General features: G+C 41.3%; 1 protein-coding gene across 1 annotated transcript in view; it reads left to right on the top strand.

Moving 5' to 3' along the window:
* The window catches only part of PIGG (phosphatidylinositol glycan anchor biosynthesis class G), a 78,036-nt gene extending 62,156 nt beyond the window's left edge, over positions 1-15,880 (top strand). The window contains exon 13 of the mRNA XM_042822764.1: positions 14,349-15,880. Within this exon, the coding sequence (XP_042678698.1) occupies positions 14,349-14,574 (226 nt within the window). The 3' untranslated portion in view covers positions 14,575-15,880. The remainder of the gene's footprint in view (positions 1-14,348) is intronic.
* Positions 15,881-20,486: the final 4,606 nt, after the last annotated feature.

Below are 20,486 nucleotides of genomic sequence, written 5' to 3'. Positions count from 1 at the left end.
TTTTCCTTCTTTCCCTCCCTCTTACACTCCTCTCTCATGCTTTCCTTATTTCAGTTGCACACTTCTGCTGTCACATGTTCCTTCATTCTTTTGCACTTCCCTGTCCCAGAGCTCCTCGCTTTCCCCTTTGCTGTTTTTCAGCATTGTTTCTTGCTTGCTCCCTTTCACACCTGCTTGCGCTTTCCCTCCCATGTCGTTGGCAGTGTACCTTTGCTGTTTCTCTCGCTCTTTACTGCTCCCTCCACCAGATGACACTTTCTCTCTCTTTCTCTGCTCCTTCTGTACCTTCTCTTGTTCCCCATCCCTTCTTTTCCTCTCTCATGCCATTTCCCTCTTGGCTCGTTTTCTCTCTCTCTGAAATACTTACCCTCTGTGTTAATCTCCTTACACGCTTTTCCTCTCTGACTTGTGCTCTCTTGAAGTGCTTACTCTATTGCCTGTGTTTTCTGATACCCCTTCCATCTGTCACTTATGTGTTTTTCTCTTGCATTTTCCTGTCACACTCTCATTTTCCCATTTTCTGTTCTTCTGTCCCCTTATTCATCTTGCTTTTCAGTCTTGCATTCTCTCTCTCTTTTGCATTTTTCTTTTCTTGCTTGTATTTCTTCACCTACTTGTGTTTTCTTCTAGTTACATGTTTCTGCCCTTGTCCGTGTGCTCCTACTCTGGTATACTTTTCCTGCTGCAAGTGCTTTTCCTCTCTTTGCTTTCCTCATCTCCCTTGGGTGCTCACACTCTAGCATGTGTTCACAGAATCATCACAGAACAGCTTGGGTTGGAAACGATCTCAAGGATCATCAGGTCTTCTCTCTCATGGTCTCTCACTTCCCTCACCTCTTCCATGCTTCTCGCTCGTAAATGGAGGCTCTTGCACGGAGACTCTCCCTCTTGCTTGCACTTTTCCTAGTGTTTCCTCCTTTCTTATTGAGTCCTTCCCAGACTCTTGCAATTTCTCCCTTTCTTTGCTTCTCTTTTGCAGACATACTTTTTGTAAGTACAGGTAGCGACAGGACTAGAGGAAATGGCATTAAACTGGAAGAGGATAGATTTAGACTAGATATTAGGAAGAAATTCTTTGCTGTGAAGGTGGTGAGACACTAGAAGTGGTCACCCCTCCCTGGAAGTATTCAAGGCCAGACTGGATGGGTCTTTGAGCAACCTGCTTTAGTGGGATATGTCCCTGCCTGTAGCAGGGGAGTTGGAACTAGATGATCTTAAAGGTCCCTTGTACCCCATACCTTTTCTATGATTCTGTCTATATCTGATTTCCCTCTGTCTCTGTGGTCTTTCCTACTTTAGAATCTCTGATGCCTGTTTCTTCTGTTTAGTGGTCACAGTCATGGGTTGATCATTGGACTAGGTGATCTTATTGGTCTTTCCAACCCTTATGATTCTGTGATTCTCTCACTTGGTAAAGGTGGTCACCTAGTAAGTAATGTGATGACATTTAATGCCTTTTTTTTTTTTTTTTGGTCTTGGTTCTTAACAGAGCAGATCAGACAGATCTTTGGCTGCATTGCCCTCTCTCATCTCTCTCATCCTTTTCTTCTCAACCTCACTATTGCATGTGATCTGGCTTGTCCATTTTCCCTCTTATGTGCTTCACCTCTCATTTGTGCAATCCATTTCATGCCATTGCTTATTCTTGTGCCTTTTCTCCAGTGCTTTTTTTCTTGTTCTTTAACTCTCCTGGGTTTGCTTTCTTAGTCTTGTATGTGTGCTTTCCTTTCCTCTTGCCTGCGTACACTTTCCCTTTCTTGCACATGCTTCTTTTCCCATGGGAAGGGGCTGTTTATCAGGGAGCATAGGGATGGGATAAGGAATAAAAACGGCTTTAAACTAAACAAGAAGAGATATAAAATAGAAATACAGAATAAATTTTTGCTGTGTTGAATGTGTGTGTGATTTAGCTCAACTGCATATGCCACTTGCATGTCCCACTTGCTCATGTTCCCTGTCTGTAAGTGTTCTTTTATGATGCTGTACTTTTCTTTTTGTTCTTTATGCATGAATCACATTCTTTTCTGCTTGTGTTTTTTTTCTCTGTACCTCTCTCTTATTTTCCTTCCCTCACTATTGTACATATCTTGGGCTTCCCTCACTTTGGAGTTCTTGGCACACTTCCCTCTCTTCTCTCATGCTTATGTTCACTCTCTTTGTTTGGCTTTCCCTCTGTCAACACATTTCCCCTCTCTCATTTTTTGCACACTCCACCATTCTTTCCTAACATGGCCTCCCTTTTCCCTCAGGAAAGTATCATACTTTCCTTCTTACGTATTCTTTCCCTTTTTTCATGTGCTAACTACAATCTCTGCTGCATCCCATCCTTCTCTAACATGCCTTTTCCCACTCCAGCGTTTCCCTTTTCTTGTGCACTCTCTCGCACATTTTGCTTCTCACAGAAGTTAACTCCTGCTTTCACTTTTCCTCCTCCATGAAAACTCGCTCATTTTCTCTTTCTTGCACCTTTTCTCACTTCTCATTTTCTCATGTTTTCCTTTTCATGCAAGCTCTCCATTTCTAGCATGCTTTTTCTCTCATGCATGCTTTTATTTTTTGCATGTGCTTTTCTCCATCTGTCAAATGGTTTCCCTTGCTCTTTCTTGCACACTTTTTTCTTATTCACAGATGCAGCCTCTCTCTTTCTTCTCTCTCATGTTCCTTTCCTTCTCACAGCCTCAAGTTTTCCTCTCTCTTGCACACACACTTTCCATCTCTTTGTACTGTATGCTTCCTCTCTCTCACATCAGCAGGTTTCCATCCTTCATGCAAACCCCTCACTCCTTCACTTTCCTTCTGTTCATGTGTTCTGACTATTGAACACTTTTCTTCTCATGCAGCCCCTTCGCTTTCTTGCTTGTGTTGTCCTGCATATAGTCCCTCTCTCTTGCACTCATTCCCTTGCACTTTCCCTTCTTCCTTAGTGAACTTTCCCTTGCCCCCAGACTTGCATGATAACCCTTCTCATATATGCTTTTCCTCTCTTGCTGCAAATTTATTACCCTTAAGCTTCCATGTCCTCCTTTACACTCTTTCTCTCATATACTTTTCCCCTTTGTTCTGCTTGGTTTCCCTCTGTCATACACATCCCCTTTCTCCTATGGGTTCTCACATTTCACTTTTGCTCTTATGCACCTTTTCATCCTCATGCTTTTCTCTTCCCTCTTGTGCATGTTCCCCCACCTTCACTGCATTACTTCAGCCACATGCTTTCCCTCTGTAGTGCAGCTTCCCTCTCCATGATAGAAGGAGAGGATGCTCTTCCTCTTCAACTGCCTCATACCATTTTTCTCTGGTGCTTGCTCTTCCCACTCCCTCATGGATTTCTCCCTTCCTCTTTCTTAGTCTTTTCCTCTCCCCTACATGCTCAGTCTTTGCTGTCTCTTGCGTACTTGCCATCTCTTGCATACTAGCCCTATCTTGCATGCTTGCTCTCTCTTCTGTGCAATTTTCTGCCCAATCTGTCACAATTTTTCTCTTTTGTGTGTGCATACCATCTTCTTCTTTCATACATTCTCTCTCTTATGGCTTGTATCTTTTTCCTGTGCCTTCTCTCTTTCTTGCATGACTTTTCTTGCACTGACGCTTTTCCTTTTGCTCACTTCTCATGCACTCATTCTCTGTCACATGGACGTTCCCACATGTCCTCCTCTCTTACTCTCCCATACGTGTACTTCCCTGTTCTTTCTGTGCCTTGCTCTTCCTCTTTCTCTCATGTGCCATCACCCAGTTAATTTTGCTCTGTATGTGCATATGCCACAAGTCCGTCTCTCGTTCTCACATACGCAGGCTTCCTTTCCTGTTCTTGTGACACTGTCCCTGTCTGTTACCCTTTACCTTTCTCCCTCTGGCAGTTTTACCCTGTGCCTTCTGTTTCTTTATGCATTCTGTTTATCCCTTGCCTGTTTTCTTGCCTCTCCATTTTCCCTGTTTCTCACATGCATTTTTCTCTCTCCTTTTGCTTTGACTGCCTTGCACTTTCCTTTCCGTGCACTCTTACTTATCACCCATTTTACACACTTTCTCTGTCTCAGGCTTTGTCTGCATATTGTTTTTGCCCTCTTGCATGCACTTTTTTGCATGCTTTCCTTCTCTCTCTTGCATGTGCTGTTGTCACCTCTCTCGCATGTCTGCTTGCCTTCTAGACTGCATGCAGTTTCCCTCACTTTCATGCTTCTCCTCCTTATCTTAGAAGGAATAAGGAGGAAATTTTTTTTCTCTCTGTCATGCAAACACAGTCCCTTTCTCTTTCAGCCATCTTTCCTTTCTCTCTGTCATGTTCTTTCCATTTGTCTTGCTTTGGGGCCCTCCCCTTTTCTCATGTGCTTACATGCTATTCCTTGCTCTCTAGAGCTTTCTGTAAACAGAACCACTTCTTACCTCTCAGCTTTTATTGCTGAGTGTGTCATATAGCACGGAATGTTCCTTTGGTCAGTCTGGGCTGGCTGTTCTGGCTTTGCCTACTCCAACTTCTTGTGCACTCATGCAGTCCCTGGCTGAGGGGCAGCATGTGAAACATAGAAAACCTGATGTTGAGCAACCACTGTTGAACAAGAGTTAGAATGCTGACATAATATCAAAACTTTTTTAGTCATAAATTCAAAACAGCATATGAGCTATGAAGAGTTGATTCCACCCCAGCCAGAGCCAGTATACCCTCACTGTTCAGCTTTTTCTCTCTGGATCTTGCATGTACATCTCTTTTCTCTTGCATGCTTTTTCACACCACCTTGTTCTCTCCCTCTTACTCTCTTACAATTTTCTCAGTTGTCCCTTTTTCTCTCTACTTTTTTCTTGAGTTCTGGGGCTTCTCTTTTACTTGCATGCACTTCTTTCTCCCTCTCCCTCCCTCTACTAGCTGTTTCCCTCTTTCCCTTACTAGCTGTTTCCCTCTGTTGCATGTTTTTGCTTATGCATTTGCTTTTCCTTTGCCTCACACTCTTTGCCATTCATTCTTTCTGCCATGATCCATTGCTCATTTGTGCTCTTTCCCATTCACTGCTTTTTCCTTTGTCTTGCTGTTATTCCTCCTATTTACCCCTTGCTGTGTTTCCCTCCCAGTTACTGTCTCTCCTAATCATTCTTTCCTGGACTCACTTCCCTTCTTTCCTGTTCTTTCTCAGACTCTCATCCCCTTCCTCACTGTCCCTACCACTGCCTTCTGCCCCCTGTTCTTTTCACTCTTCTTTTCCCCTCTCATTTATGCTCTTAATCTGTGTCCCCTCTTGTTCCTCCTTTCCTCTGTAATGTTGAATTTGTCCTACTGTGTCTCTTTACCTCTTGCTCAGTCTTTTCACTTTGCCTTTTTGCTTTTGCCTTCTTCCCTTACTTCACTTTCTGCCCCTCATATCTATGTGTGCTATTCCCATCTCCCTCTCCTTTCTTGTTTGCTTGCTGTCTTACCTTTGCTTTTATTTCCGTGTGCCTGACGCTATTTGCTTTTTCCCCCTATCAGCCACACATTTCTTTCTTTAGTCTCTTCTATTTCTGTCTTTGCCTCAATGGTCTGTCTGTGCTCTTTTCCAAACCTCTCTTCTTGCTTACTCTTCGCTATTTTTTACCTTGCTCATTCATTCTTTCTGCATCTTTTCTCCTTTTCCTCATATTTTCCTATGTCCTCATATCCTCTTGTTTGCCTTCTGTCTCTTTTCTCCTTCCCTGCACTTCTTTCTTCATGCCTGCCTTCCCCTTTCCTTCTTTGCTCCTTGCTTGCCTTTCCCTCGCTTCTTTCTGGGCTCCACCTTTGTCTCTTCGCTCCCTCCCAATCATTTCTCTCCCTTCCCATTCACTCTGCCAGTCCATCTCTCCTTCATGCTCTTCCCTTTGTCCCTCTCCACACTTCTCTGCCCACTGTGCTTCTTTCCTTTTTCTTCCTCTTTCCTTTTTCTTTCCTCTTTCTCTTTTCTCTCTCACCATCTCTCCATACTGCCTCTCCCCCTCCTGCCATTGCACCAGTTTCTCCCTCCTCTCTCTCACTTCCACAGCCCTCCTCCCTTGTACATGCAGTTCTCGCCATGCACATTCTCTATTCCTCCCCTTTCCCTCCTCTCCTTCTCTCTGGTCTCTGTTATTCCCTCTGAAAGCTGTTCAGATAGCTGTTTCTTGTTCCCCTCACTTTTCCTTACTCCATTTCCCCGCTATCACTCTTATTCCTTCTGTCCCCATTTCTTTTTTTCCTTCTGTCCATCAGATGATGTTCAGATCTCTTCAGAGCTGTTTCTTCATGTTCCTTCATCACTGAGCATACTCACATTTCAAAGTCATGTCCTCTGTACTCCACATTTTTTTATTGGACCCCAAGGTGAGAGCTTTACAGTATCACCAAGCTACGGTGTGAAAAATCCCGTGCTATTTTCCTGCATTCTGCTCAGTTTGAGTCTGTTGAGGAACAATGTCTGTAATGAGTATAGCATCTTCCTCCAAAATCAAAGAGCTCTGGCACCTAATTTCTTGCCTAATTGAATAAATTTCTGTTTACTCTTGCTTTTGTGCTCCGTGGTATTAAAACTGTCTCATCATTTTCAGAAATGCTAGAGTGTGGGTTTACAGATCCTGCAGTACTCCGTTCTGCTTGCAGGAGAGAGTGTGTGGCCCTACAATCTTTATGTTACTGTTGAGCATTGTTTTTAGTTATTCAACTTCATGGAAATTATTCATAACTCTAACACTCCTGTAAACTTGCCAAAGGAAAAGAACGCGTGATACTCAGGCTTAATAGTGACATTGTTGCATAATCCCAGGAGTATGTCTCCTTGCTCTACAAGGAATAATGAGGCTATGCAGAGGAGTCTACTGCATGTTGCACCAAAGAGAAAACTGAAGAAAGTTGGAAGCTGTATTCATCTCTCTTTTCAGTACTTTGGAAATTTCTTCCTCATAATTCAGAAATAGAAATATTCTGCTGAAGCACAGTACCAACTTTATTTCTTCCCTACGATTAGCAGGGGCTGTGTGATGCTGCTGGATTCTCGGTGGTTTATATTACTGCTGAGGCAGAAATGTTGTCATCCAGAAGGGTGCTTCCTGAAGTAGAGGGCCATATTTGTACATTTCCTCTTACATTTAAATGTTTTTAGATGTAAGCTGTACATTAGCTGTTGTTCATGGTCTTGCCTTGCTATTTTTCCTGAGTTTGTATATTCGCACATTGCTGGAGATTTTGCTGAAATTTTAAATCACATTGCAAGAATTCAGACAGCAGCCTACGCTTACAATCATGTTGAGGTTTTAAGCTACGTGTGTGTCAGGTTATTGTTGTTAGGTATTGTGAAAAGTGAAATCAACCTTATGAATAACACTGTCAGGTCTTTGCTTTAAGTAATGTGATGAGGTTCTTTAAGAAAATACAATTTATGCTTGCTGCCATTTGCATGAAGTCATATGGCAGAAAGGCTTTGAGTTCTTTTCTTCTTCTCTGACCAGTTTTGCTTGACACATATGTGTGACAGGTCAGCATGGTTGTTTCCTTCTGGTCCAGTGTTCTTTGCTAGCTGATATGATTTTGCTTGTCAAATGCATGGGATATGAGCAGCCAAAATTCTATCACAGTACTCTCTGAAACTTAGGGATTTGAGCTCAGAGCATGTCCTTATAGTCCTTAACAAAGCTTAATGTTACAAAGCATGGTCAGTCTGGCAGGATTCAAGAAACTTGCAAACAGACTGCACATAGCATCTTACTGCATTTCCCTCATTTTTCTTGAGTTTCTTCCATGAGATAATCTCGAGTTGTTACTGGGTCTGATAGTTGTTCTGAAGAATTATTTGTTCTTCTAATAAGACAAGTATTAAAATTTTGTTCTTATTAATTCTCAGGTGGACAGGATGAGTGAAACAATGTTCAGAACAAAGCAAAAAGGAAAGAACATTTTTCACGTCTTTCTTTAAGTAGATCATGTTTGGAAAGTGCCTTGAAATCCAAGTTCAAAACAGATTTCAGCTTTTATATTGAAATATTAGAATTAACTGTGGCAGATCTAAGATAAAACCACAAGTGGATAAACTTCCTTTGTAGTCACTGGAGAACAAGGATGTATACTACTCATTTGTGGGTAGAATTAAAATGAAGTATTTTGGAAATGCTTATGCTTTTGTTTTCAGTGTGCTAGTTACTTATCCACATTGTCTAATGATCTAGTCATATGTGCTGTAGAAGTAATACATGAAAGAATATGGCGAATGAAAATGATATGATTTGGAACTTAGAAAATCCTCAGTCCATTGTTGTTTATGGTTCTAACTGCCAACACTTAGTGCTCCATTTCTCTTTTAGAGGTTTAGAGGCTTTCAGATGTGTCTAATCAGTAGCATGCAGGAGGTGTGGGAATGCATGGATGTTGACCGTGGTAAGCCAAGATGGCTAATGGCAGCTTCTGCTTCTGGACCACATCTGCTGATGTATGCAGTGGTCTGCTCTATTCCATGTTATTGAAGGTTTCTCCTTTGTTGTGCTGGCTGCTGATGGTTAGAAGTCTTGGCTGAATTTCCTTTCACCGACGATACAAATTCCAGAGTACAGTGACAACCTGCAACGAATTATACTGGCTTCCATGTCTGCATAACATCAGCTGAGCACTGCTTGCTGAAGCAGTTGTTGTACTTGTAGAGCTTCTCAGAAGTGACATTCCCTTCTGGTCTGATGCACAGCATTTGGTCAGCAGGAAACATGAACTATAAAAATTAAGAGAATTTTTGCTTGTATTTGAGCAGAATTTTTTTTCTATTCTGGCTGCAGGTTTTTTTTGTTTTGTTTTGTTTTGTTTTTTTACCATTAGTTTTCAGTCTTTGTGCTGTGGCCAACAAAAATGGACTTCTTGGCTCAGGCAGCTGTGGATAGGACTGTACGTGGGATGCTCTCTTTCTGCTTTTATCCAGGATTTTCCTATCCACTTTTCTCACACTGCTTCTTAAAGTGCATAAGTTCTTCTCAAATGTGTTTGTTGTTATTGGGGCGGCAGGAGTAATTTGAGGAGGGAGCTGTTATATTAGTTAAGCCACAAGATTAAAAATAGCTACTGTAATGGAAAAATACAAGAAAGAGCTGACTCTGTCCTCTGTGCGAAAGAGTGAGTATTAAATAATTTGTGCCTCCTCTCCCTAGAAATGCCTTGTGCCACTGTTCATTTACCCTGTTGGACGGTATATTCTAAACTGGTCAGTCTGAATTCAATTAAGTAACACGGTAACAAACTATTTTAAGTCTCTGCATAGCCTGCCTGTCTGGAGCAGTCTTTGGATGGAATGCTTGTTTACACCTTCAGCTGAGATGATGAAGAGCTGTTTGTTTACAAAGGGGACGGGAAAGCCTGAAGGTGCACCTTAACAGAAAATCAAGCTAAAAATTTCTTTCTTGTTCCCTGCTTATGTGATGCTGATGTAAAATGCTTCAGGCTCTTTTCTACTGGGAGTCTTCAGAAATGCTAAGTGGATTTTGGGAGGATACTTGCAGAAAATTGACTAATGTTGAGCTTCAAAATAATCAGGAGTTTTGTTTTGCTTGTTAGGAATTTTAATTATTTGCTTATACCTTATTGCTTTAAAGTCTGAACCTGTGACAACAAGAGCAGCCTGATTTAACTTTGTTGGTTTTCTTGAAGCTGAACATGTTAACACTTCCTAAGGATTGACCTGAGTAGAGGTTGATGGGAAAACTTGAAGCATGGCAACAGGCACATACAGTCACTAGATACACATACACCACAGAAGTAGTGTGACAGAGAAGACATATCAAGCAGAGCACTCAGTTTCATGTGACTCCCTCTTAAAGGAGGGATGGAATTCATCATTGGCTGTCACAGCTTAAATGGAGAAAGGGGGATTGGAGAGTCAAAGATAACTGTTGGAAAGGAGTGGCTTCTTTGTGTTGTAGAAATGAGGATTGTGTTGCAGTGATGTCTAGAGTACTGGTTAGCTATCTCTTTGACTGCAACCCTGAAACAGACCTGGATATTTGTGCTAGTGAAGTGCTTTCTCTTTCCTCTAAGAGAAGGTAGAGTCTGAGCCAGTGAAGTTCAAAAGAAGTCCATTCCTTTATGAAAAATCAGTATTTGGGGAAATGAGCACATGCAAGGCATGAACTGGGGAAGTGGGCATCTTTCAAGACTGGTCAATTTTTAGAAGGAATTTGTAGGCTTTATTAAGGGACAATTGGTGTCTTGCCCTAAGGGTTGCTATTCAGTCCTGGCCCAGAATCATACTAGATGAGAGTAGGGCATATGGGAGAAACATGGCACATTTATTCTTGCTTGCAAAACTACTGGGTATTTGGTTAGAACTTGGAACTCTTACGGATTATAGATACTCTGTATTCAAATTGACAGGTGGAGTGCTGTGGAGTTTATTTCTGGCTCAAACCTTTAACTAATATGTAGAAGACAGGTTAACAGAGAACCAGCTGTTTCTCAGAGAGCACTGAGCAGAGATCTCGTAATGTGAAACTGCAGGAAGACTAGAAAATAACACTAGTATAATAAAAAATCCAATACAGTAAATATTACCTACAAATATGCATAGTCAGTATCCCCAGTGAGAGGTAATCGACGCAGTGAAGTGCAGCCAGAACACAGGAGATAGAAGGACAGAAAGGCTGGGGTTTGACTTCTGCTGAAAGTATTCTTAGTGAACCCTCCCGACATACATTCTCCATCTCAAACAGTGATAACACTGTGGTATTCCTCACTGACATGTGTGCATTTTCCTAAAATGTCTATTTAATTTTGTGGTCAAATATGAAAACAGTGTAGAGTAATGCGGTTCTGAATTCCTGTGGAAGCATTCATAGGGCTGCCTGTGGAGCTTTTTAGCTTTATTTAAAACTACAAAATTTGTGGTTTCATCTGCCAGATATTCTGTATAAATGGGAAACGTGCTTTTCCAAGAGGGGTGCTTTTTCTTTCGTGATTTTGACACCATATTTTTTCATTTTACAGACCTTATACAACCCATTTTAATAGTATGTTAGACATGGGGATTGAGAGGTGAAAGATTTGTTGGCAGTACATTGGCAATCATTATTTAGGAGATACAAAGAAGCAGGAAAAACGTTAGTATAATTCCTTGGCGATCTTTTTCTGTTTAATAAATATTCAATTAAAAGAAAGGGATTTTGTTGGAAGCCGTTATATGCTCTAGACTATATTTACTGTTTGCAGTCAATATACAGAAAGATTGATAATGTCAATCTGTATTGTTATGTGAGCTAAGTCTCTGAAAGCATTTGTTTTTATAGATCTAACAGTTTCGAGCATCAATCTTATATGAAATTTGGGTACGCATTGTCAGCCTCTTCAATTAAGCTTGCTAAATGAGCTCTGTATTAGTGGTTGGGCTTGCAACAAAGCAACAAACCTCCTGCACTATGTATGTCTAGACATTGAACTGGTTCTATTAGAACATGGGATTAGTATATCTAATTTATATCCCTCTCTTTCTGCTCTTCTTCAAATATGAAAAGGAATTAACTGCTGCAGAGACATTTCAGTATGGAGAGATTACAGGTTGATGCTTTAGATGCGTCCTGCTTCCTGCTTTTATTTTCACTCTGGAAGCACAGAGGAATTACCAGGGTATTCATTACTGGCTAATCTAGCTGCCAAATGGTAGGGCAGGTGCATGCCCTTCTGCAGCCATCCTTCTCTGCTCTCCTAGTGGCTCTTCTGGAGTAACAGAATCCAGCTGAAATAACTGGATTGCCTTGGTCACATTAGTAGCCGCAGCCTGGTTCCTGGGCACTGATTTCCTTGTAGCCTTGCTAAGCCCTCTACATACCCTGCTGTCACTCTCTGTGTGTATAAAGAGGAGAAGGAGCTAATGAAGCCATGACACTTATATGTTCAGCAAAGTGGGTGCCCAGCAGAAGCACCAGGTGCAGTCCTAAGAAGAACTAAGGTGTTGCTTTAGCATCAGGGTAGCAGAGTAGTACTAACTGCTTGTGCTCAGAAATTCCAGTGTAACAACGGGCCTGTGACTTGCCATGCTAGCTGCTACATACACCTAATTATCTCGCTCTTGAACCTCACTGACAGTTTAACTTGGAAACAGTTTGCTTCTGTTGCCTTCTCTAAATAGCTCTGCTGCATTGTACTGTGAAACCATCCTGAGATTTCCCTCTGCAGGTAGGTGACTGTGTTTTGTTCAGAGATTAATTGAGTGCTGAGACCTTTTGCAAGTAAATGTATTATCCAAGCAGTAAGTGGTTCATTATTTTTACTGCATCAAACTAGAGAAAGAACAGTAGCATTCACTTACTGACTTGGGGATTGCTTGCTAGTCATCATAATCCAAAATTAGAGAATTTAGATGTTAATGATCAAGATTATTGTGAGCTCTTGTTCCGGTATGAAATGTGAGTATCTGAAATATTTTATCTGCCTAATTTTTGAGTCAAAAAAGTAAATTCCACTCAAAATAACCTTAGAACCAATTTCTTTATGATTTTAAAAGGAGCCACTAAAAATGCCACAAAGTCATAATTGATTTGTAATTAGGAGCTTTCTCTCAGTGGAGTACTAACAGTGTTATTAGGTAAACATGAATTGGGAAAAATATATGAATTGAAAATTACATTTAAGAAGCAGGGTTCTGATAAGACCTAGATGTATAACTTCTCTCTTTTACAGTTCCATTGAAAATCCTATTGTGGAACTTAATAAATGGAAAAGCCACAACCACCAATAGCCTTCATCTAGGTTTGATCAAATTTGATCAAATGCTTTTTTTTTTTTTTTTTTTAATTCTAAGAAATTGATTTTAAAATTTCCTGTTTGCATATCTCACTCAGAAGAACATTTCCTTTGTTTATTTAGTTGTATTATCTAACTACTAAATAGTGCTTTTACTCATAGCAACATGAAAACAGCTAAGACTGAGTGAAATGCAGCTTATTTACTCTTTGTCAGCAAAGTCACTTATTAAACATAAAGCTAGTTATCTGTACAAGCTCACTGAAGACTAAAGTAGTTTTGCAGAAGAAGGAAGGAGCCATATTCACTCCCCAGTCCCTTTGGCTAAGCACCAAGGAAAATGGTTATCTGTGAAATGAATGCATGCTTTGCAGTCATGTGCTCCTGCTGTTCTGAGTTCATTTTTCAGCTCTGCTTTCATGATCTGTTCAGTTCTTCCTTCCACTGAAAGCCTTGGGAATTTTACTCTTGATTTCACTGGAAAACAGGACTGTATCCTAATTATTTTGATTTAAGGAATAATAAGTTCAGTGGTTCATGTAAAATACTGCATTCTGTTGCTTGCTTAGTTATAAGTGACTAATTTGCATCTCACAGAAGTGCTAGTCATCTCAAATTTTTATTATTTGGAACAAGATCGTAATTAGAAACTGGGAGGAGCAGAAAGATTCTCAGACAAGAATTTCAGTGTAAATCATTTCCACTTTTTGCCGATGTGTTCTTTTGTGGACTGATGAAGTAAAATACTTTGCTGGGGGAAGAAAAATGTTGTGTGCATTAATCCTGTGAAAAAGCTTTGTTCCTTCCCTTTGTCTGAACAGGTAAGCATCTGAACTTGCTGTGAGTTAGTCACAGCAGATGTGGTTTGGAGAAAGGGGACACATGCCAACCTGGTACCATTGCCAAGATGTTGGCACCTTAGAAGAGGGAGAACAGTTGAAGTGCAGAAAACCATTTCATTTCCATTTCTACTTGACTCCCATCAACCACAAGAATAGCTCAGTGTGGCATATTTGGCCCATGTAGGTTGATGTGGGATGGCCATCCCTTGTAATGATGTGGCCCTAGCTAATCTCCTTTGACAGGAACATAGTGTATTGGTCATGTGAGCCTAAGAACACAGCATTCTCCGGAGCGTGGTTAAGCTGGTCTTGCAAAGGTTTTTGATAGCACAATTTTTATATTGCTCTATATGTTTCTGGTTGTGGGCAGCGGTGCACTCTGACGCTTTTTGTGCTCTTTATGAGGAGAGCTGGCTCCATCTGATCATCTACTGTACGGGTAGGCAGCTTTGTGGAGGGGTGCTGAAGTCTTTCTTTTCTGCCTTGACAGGCAGACCTTGTGGAAGGGCGCTGGAAGGCCAACAAGAGATGAAGCTGTCTTGAAACTACTTAATGGAGTCTTAAACAATTAGAACAAAGTGTGTTAAAACAAAGAAACTTCTACATCTGAGGTGAACTACTGCAAACACTAAACATCACTAACACACAGCAGGATATATAGAGGTGGTAAAGAAAAGCATTCCTAGTTTCATCACTGCACCAGTAATCAGTTTTCTAACACGAAGTGGAGATTTGTGAATATTCTTGGCGATGTGAGCTAATGCTAAAGAGTGAATGAATCAGGATGTGTTTTGCCCGAGAATGAGCTCCTCTGCTTTTTCTTGCAGGAATTCTGCAGCAGTGGGTCATGGGTGTTTCTGCTACGCGCTGATGCGTTCCATCCCAGTTGCCATCTACATCGTTTTGGTAACAGGCCTGCGGTACCACCTGTTCATATGGAGCGTCTTCTCGCCAAAGCTGCTTTACGAGGGAGTGCATGTGTTCATCACAGCCGGTGTCTGCTTGTTCTTTACAGCCATGGACCAGAACCACTCTCAGAAGGTGCAAGACTGAAAATAAGTGTGTAGCACACAGTTCTGTACTGCAATGCCTTGTGTGTCTCTGGAATGGAAGAAGGACGACAGTGGTTTCAAATGGTTGTGCAGAGTGTGAAGAACAGTGTTGTGTATTTCAGCCAGTTCCACACAGGGCTTGAAGGGCTTGTCCCGTGTTACAGTTTGCTTTAAAAATGCTGAATTGAAATAAACTGTTTCATCTTATCGTAGATAATTCTGTTCTTTAGCTGTCATTATGACGATGCCTGAATAACTGATTTGCAATTATCACATGACAGTCAGTTTTGCTGTATGCCAAATATCGAGTTGTATTTTTAATATGTAACTTGGAAAGATATCTAACACTGATTTTTTTTTTCCCAATTCTTTAATGAATTTGGAGGCTAGATTTAAATGAACTTTCTGGAGTTTTAAAGAAAGATACTCTCTTTGGTAAAAAGATGAACACTATGTCTCATATTAAGTCATTCTTGAGCTTCTGGCTTTTTTTCATCAGTTTTTATGTCTGGCTCTTTTCACTGACTTGGAAGATGAAGAAGCAAAAGTTCATTAAATGCTGCCTCCCCCCCCCCCCCTCCCCCAAATCTTGTAGCCTTATATAAGGGTTACGCTAACCCTAAATCAGAAATCTGTATCTATTTGTAAATGTGAATGTGGTTTCTTTTTTTCCAAGACACTGACAATGAGAGATTTTTGTTTCACTTATCTATATGATAAACATGTATGAAGAAGGCACTAGTAAAGGCAGTGAGTGTAGACAAAAAAAAACCCAAAACACGAAGTGATTTGATCATAGAAACTTGAAAAAAGGCCTAACTGTTCAATGTTTTTGGTTTAATTAAAATAATTGCATACACATAAATGCAATTTGAATTTCAAAAGGTGGTTCTTGATGTAGGTATGAAGCAGCTGATCACAGGCACTGAAAAAATGTTTTGCACATGTGATTTCTTTTTTAGCTTCTTAGACTATGGCATCTTAAAAATATGCAAGATGTCTTGTTGCTGTTCAACAGAGCTCATTAGCCATAAGTTTTGTTTTGTTCCTTGTGTATCAAACATGTAATTAAATAATTCATACAGATATCTCAGGTAAGAGACTTTTTTGCTTTTTTGTTGTTTTTTTTTGTTTGTTTGTTTTGTTACCTAGACAGCATTTTTATCAAAGGCAGTATTTTCTTCTTGAGTGCAGTCATTAACTGTGATAGATTTCCATCTGCATTTCTGTACTTCAGGCACTGGATGAGAAACAGTAATGGACTGACAAAGTAATAAATCTTCTACAGAGTTCATTTACTGCTAAAATATTGCATTTCTTTTTATTAACATTTAATTGGTAAACCAGGTTGGTGGCTGCTGCACTGAAGGTTTGGTCATGTTTTCTAGTTTGGAGAGTTGTAAACCATGAGCAGGGGCAAAGCTCAGTGGGCTAAGGTACCAGAGGGATACCAGGTATGTCTACATCACCTTCCTCTTAGTGTCATATGTAGCCACCACACACTCCTGACCGCATTTTCCTTGCTCCTGTCAGGAAGATAGACACTGATAGGTATCCTGATCATCAGGATAAAGGAAAGACTGATCATCAGTCTTTACTTTTATTTTTCCCCTCATGTTTTTGTCCATGTTAGCAACCATTAGGATTTGATTTAAATATATTAGAGGTATATCAAAAGAGGAGCTCATGGAGAGATTCACTGTTCGCTGAAAATCTGAAATTAAAATGCTTTTAAGCCCTAGGTCAGTGACAGCACATTTATAAGGATCACTTAGATGGTTTTCATGTTGTATTTCAGCAAGTCTCTAAAAAACAATTTTCTGGTATTTATACATGGCACCTATATTAATAATAGGCCATCCTGATCACTAGTGAAATTTTTTTTTTGACTGTATGACAGTAAAAATTCAAGAGTTCTTGCTGTGCTGTGCTGTTCACCTATCTGCTGGGTCTGGAGCATCATTCACTGTGACCTCTTATGAGCTTGAAAATTCAGTGTTTTAGATAAATCGTTTTTCATTTCATTTGTGGACATGATGGATGGAAATCACACTGCAGCTGCAGGGAAAGCCAGAGGAGGACACTGGGGTAGGAAGCACACCATCACAATGGAATATTGAAAATAGTTTGTGTTTGGCATGTCCTACGCTTGTACCATGGTCATCACTCTCAGTAATTGTCTGGTAACTTGTTGCCTAGCAACAGGATGGAGATTATTAAAACCTCTGTTTACTTACTTAAATCCTAAGCAATTCCCAGTGCTACTATAGAAGGTGTATCTAGGTGGTTTGCCTCAAAGGCAAAGGTGCTAATGATGAGATGAGAGGGGTTAGGGAGAAGGTGCTTCTGGGGTGCAGACTCTTAAAGCAATCGGGGATTTATTGGTTACATTCACAGTATCCTTCATTCCTTACTAATTTTGTTTGCTGTTCCTAGTCTATCTATGGGACAGTATCTAACATTTGGGTCTAAATTGGTCTGTGTATTAATTCTGAATTTCTTTGGATTGCTTAATTAATCATACTGTCTCCTTTCTCTGAAACTGAAAAATATTCATAACATAATCCAAGAGGAAACAAATGGCCTGGAAAAACTGTTGTCTCAGTCTTCAGGATAGGAAGGAGAAATTTTGACCACAGTTCTATGAGGTGTTAACACGAGTACAGATAATACCTCCAGAAAAACGGTGCTTTTGGCTTCAAAATCATCAGTTTTCTTCTCCCTGACCTTTGTGTTCGACTCTCTCGACTCGAGTGAATTAAATTCTGTTTTGACTCTTTACCAGCTCTTGGGCTGCATACAAAGCTGAGGCAGGGAAGAAATGAGTAGGTTCTCACCTCAGGCAGATGAACTGAAAAATCACCTAAAAAATGATCTTATTTTTAACAAAGTTTTGTCAGTTCATCTAAGCTTGCAGATGTTTTCACACAGGTTCTCGTTGTACAGTAGTTAGCTTCTCCCCTCCCCTCCTAATTCCTGCTGCCCTTGTCATAATCATTATGCCAAGATTGCTAAGATCATCATGCTGATCTTCTCCAAAGCCCTCAGATGAAGAGAAATGAGTGAAGCAGCAGTGGGACATGAACAGTTTCTGCTGTCCTGAGTGTTCTGGTCTCTGAGGCTCAAGTTCTCAGCGGGTCTCTGCTCCAGTGTGATATCAGCCCTAGCCTGCAGCTTCCTCAGGAGTGCTCTATGCACAAGGACAGACTTTTCTGCTGCAATGAAGTTTTGGCACACAGTAGCTTTTTCCACTCAGCATCTTTACTGGTCAGAGCAGCGTTCATCCAGTTAATGGAGACCAGTGTGTTCCTCAGTTTTGGTCAATCGACCAAAAAAGTAATTCCTCTTACTTGTATTTTACATAGTATACCTCCATATTTCTTCTCTGTAGAGAAAGCCACGTTCTCCACATAAGCCAGCAGAACACTGAAACTGTGTCCCAGCCCTTGGAGCAGGCAGTGGGCATGCCACTACGCCACTCTCCCGTGTGGTGCTACCAGTAGAATTCGGGGCACTTCTTTTGGAATTTTCCTTAAAACATATGCAAATGGAATTATACTTGTCTCCACAACTGCACTGTCATAGAATAAGAGGATGCAGCAGATGCAACCCTTTGGAGGAACCTGGGGAGACTTCTTCTGGGAGAGCCTGGAGCTTGAGCCAATGGCAGCCCTGCTCCAGGCTGATGGTGCTGCAAGATGGGGCCCACAGGCAGAGAACAGCTCCAGGATCCTGGTGAGCAGCAAGGGATCCCGACATCTATTAGTGAGAGGCCCTGCAGTTTTGGGGGCCCATTATGGCTTGGGCCACTCTTGCAGAGCATGGGCAGCCGGTGTGTCAGGGAGGTCTTTCCCACCCAAACAGTAAACGCAGTTACCAGAGGGAGCCCTGCACCCAGACTGGGCTCCCCAGGGTAGCACTGACTAGTGAACACAGTGGAGGCCACAGGGCTGAGGAGGCAGGGAGGTTAGATCTAGATGATCTTTGAGGTCTCTTCCAACCCAAGCCATTTTGTGATTTATTGTATGAGGAAGCACTGGAGCATGACTTTCCAGCGGGGAGACAGTGTGTTTCTGGTAGGCACACATCAGCACAGTGCCGTGCTGCACACAGCTGCTTAGACTAATAAAGAAAGCAGAGATTTTCTGGCACCCACATAAACACACAGCACGTGCGAAACGGTGGGCAACTCTGGCAGCCCAGTCCTGTTCTTCATCCAGCTGTTCAGAGCACTAGGAACACAAGGACACAAACCTCTGTCTAGATGCCAGCAGTAAGGCAAACATAACATACATTTACATTCAGCTGGCCTTATTACCCACTTTTTCCTCTGTTTTCCCACATTTGTTCCTTTCCAAGCAATCTTGATGGTTCTTTTTCCCCGCTTTGATTTCTTCCCCTAAGCATCACACAGTAACTCTTGTGTGTTCTCTCAATCCCTTAAAAGTATCCCATAATATGTTTTAAGGAGTCCCCACATACTCCTCCCATCATGTCCCATTGTGAGCCTCCCATTATGAGCCCTTCAGGCAGCAGCCTCCTTCAGAATGCCAGGGGCATACTCTGGTCTACTCATACTGATGGGCTCCACACCAGGGGCAAATGTCTAAGGTCTTAGTGAGAGATTAAATTAATAGTCAAATTAATGATTAAGCACTGAGGTTAGAAGAGATCCTCACCGTGTCTTTGTTCATCTGACCTCTCCAGTCCTTGTGTTAAGTGTGAACAGTCTTTAAAACCACTCGAGTTCACAGAGATCTGTGCTTTGTTTGGCAAGGGACCCTTTGGGCTGCCACCAGTTTGCAGGGCAGATGAGACTCTTCTAAGTGGATAGGGACAGCCCCAAAGGCAACAGCATGGATGGCAGGGTGAAGCACTGCAGGGGAGCCAGAGAGACCTGCTTGCATAGAAAGGGGTTTACTGACAGGAACAGGCCCTTGCTTCCACCCTTGGATATCACAGATTCATTAGGGTTGTAAAACACCTCTCAGATCACCAAGTCTAACCATCAGCCCATCTCCACCATGCCCACTGACAATATTACTCAGTGCCACATCCACACGGTTCTTGAACACCTGCAGGGACTGTGACTGCACCACCTTCCTGGGCAGCCTGTGCCACCGCAGCACCCCTCTTTCTGAACAGAAATTCTTCTCAATATCCAAACTGAAGCACTGCTGGTGCAACTTGAGGCCATCCCCTCTCCTCCTGTTACCTGGGAGAAGAGGCCAACCCCCATGCTGCCAGGGGAGGTTCAGTTTGGATATTAGGATAAATTCTACTCTGAAAGAGTGCTTGCTCGTTCTTTACTTTCCACGTGTTATGTACAAAATGACCCAAGATAAATTCTGAGATGTTTGAGCCATAGTGTGGAGGCCTGTGCTAAGATGAGACATCGTAGAAAGACCAAGGAGCCATTTCAAGTTATGCAGCTTTCAGATCAATTCCTTGAATCCTGGACTGATTCCTCATTCAGCTTTTTAAGCCTCACGGAGTAGGGAAGAATGGCTTGTAAATACTGAAATTATGATTTCAGGTATTTTCCTATTTGCAGTGATTTAGTATAGTCATAAGTGATGTGACTTCCAGAATACTCTCTCATTTATTTATTTATTCTCATTCTTTCTCTCTCATACTCTTTTTTCTTCCTTTTTTCTCCACTTTCTTCATTCTTTGTCTTCTTTCATTCTATCTGCTTTATTCAGATCATCTTGAAGTGTTTGAGACCCATCTCTCTCTTCTTTCTTTTTCTCTCTTGCAGTTGCTGAGTAATGCATGACTTACTTACATGCCTTGTAAAATCATGTTGTTTAGCCTCACAGCATAGACAGAACTGTAAGAGTGCCAATATTTTAATGTAATTGTAGCACAGAGATTCTTATTAAAACTAATGATTGTGTTTGGAACTTGAGT

This window comes from Centrocercus urophasianus, unplaced genomic scaffold (genome assembly GCF_019232065.1).
Source record: "Centrocercus urophasianus isolate 14NV4802_14NV808 unplaced genomic scaffold, USGS_Curo_1.0 seq_21, whole genome shotgun sequence".
NCBI lineage: Eukaryota > Metazoa > Chordata > Aves > Galliformes > Phasianidae > Centrocercus > Centrocercus urophasianus.
This window is presented reverse-complemented; position numbering and strand designations above follow the sequence as displayed.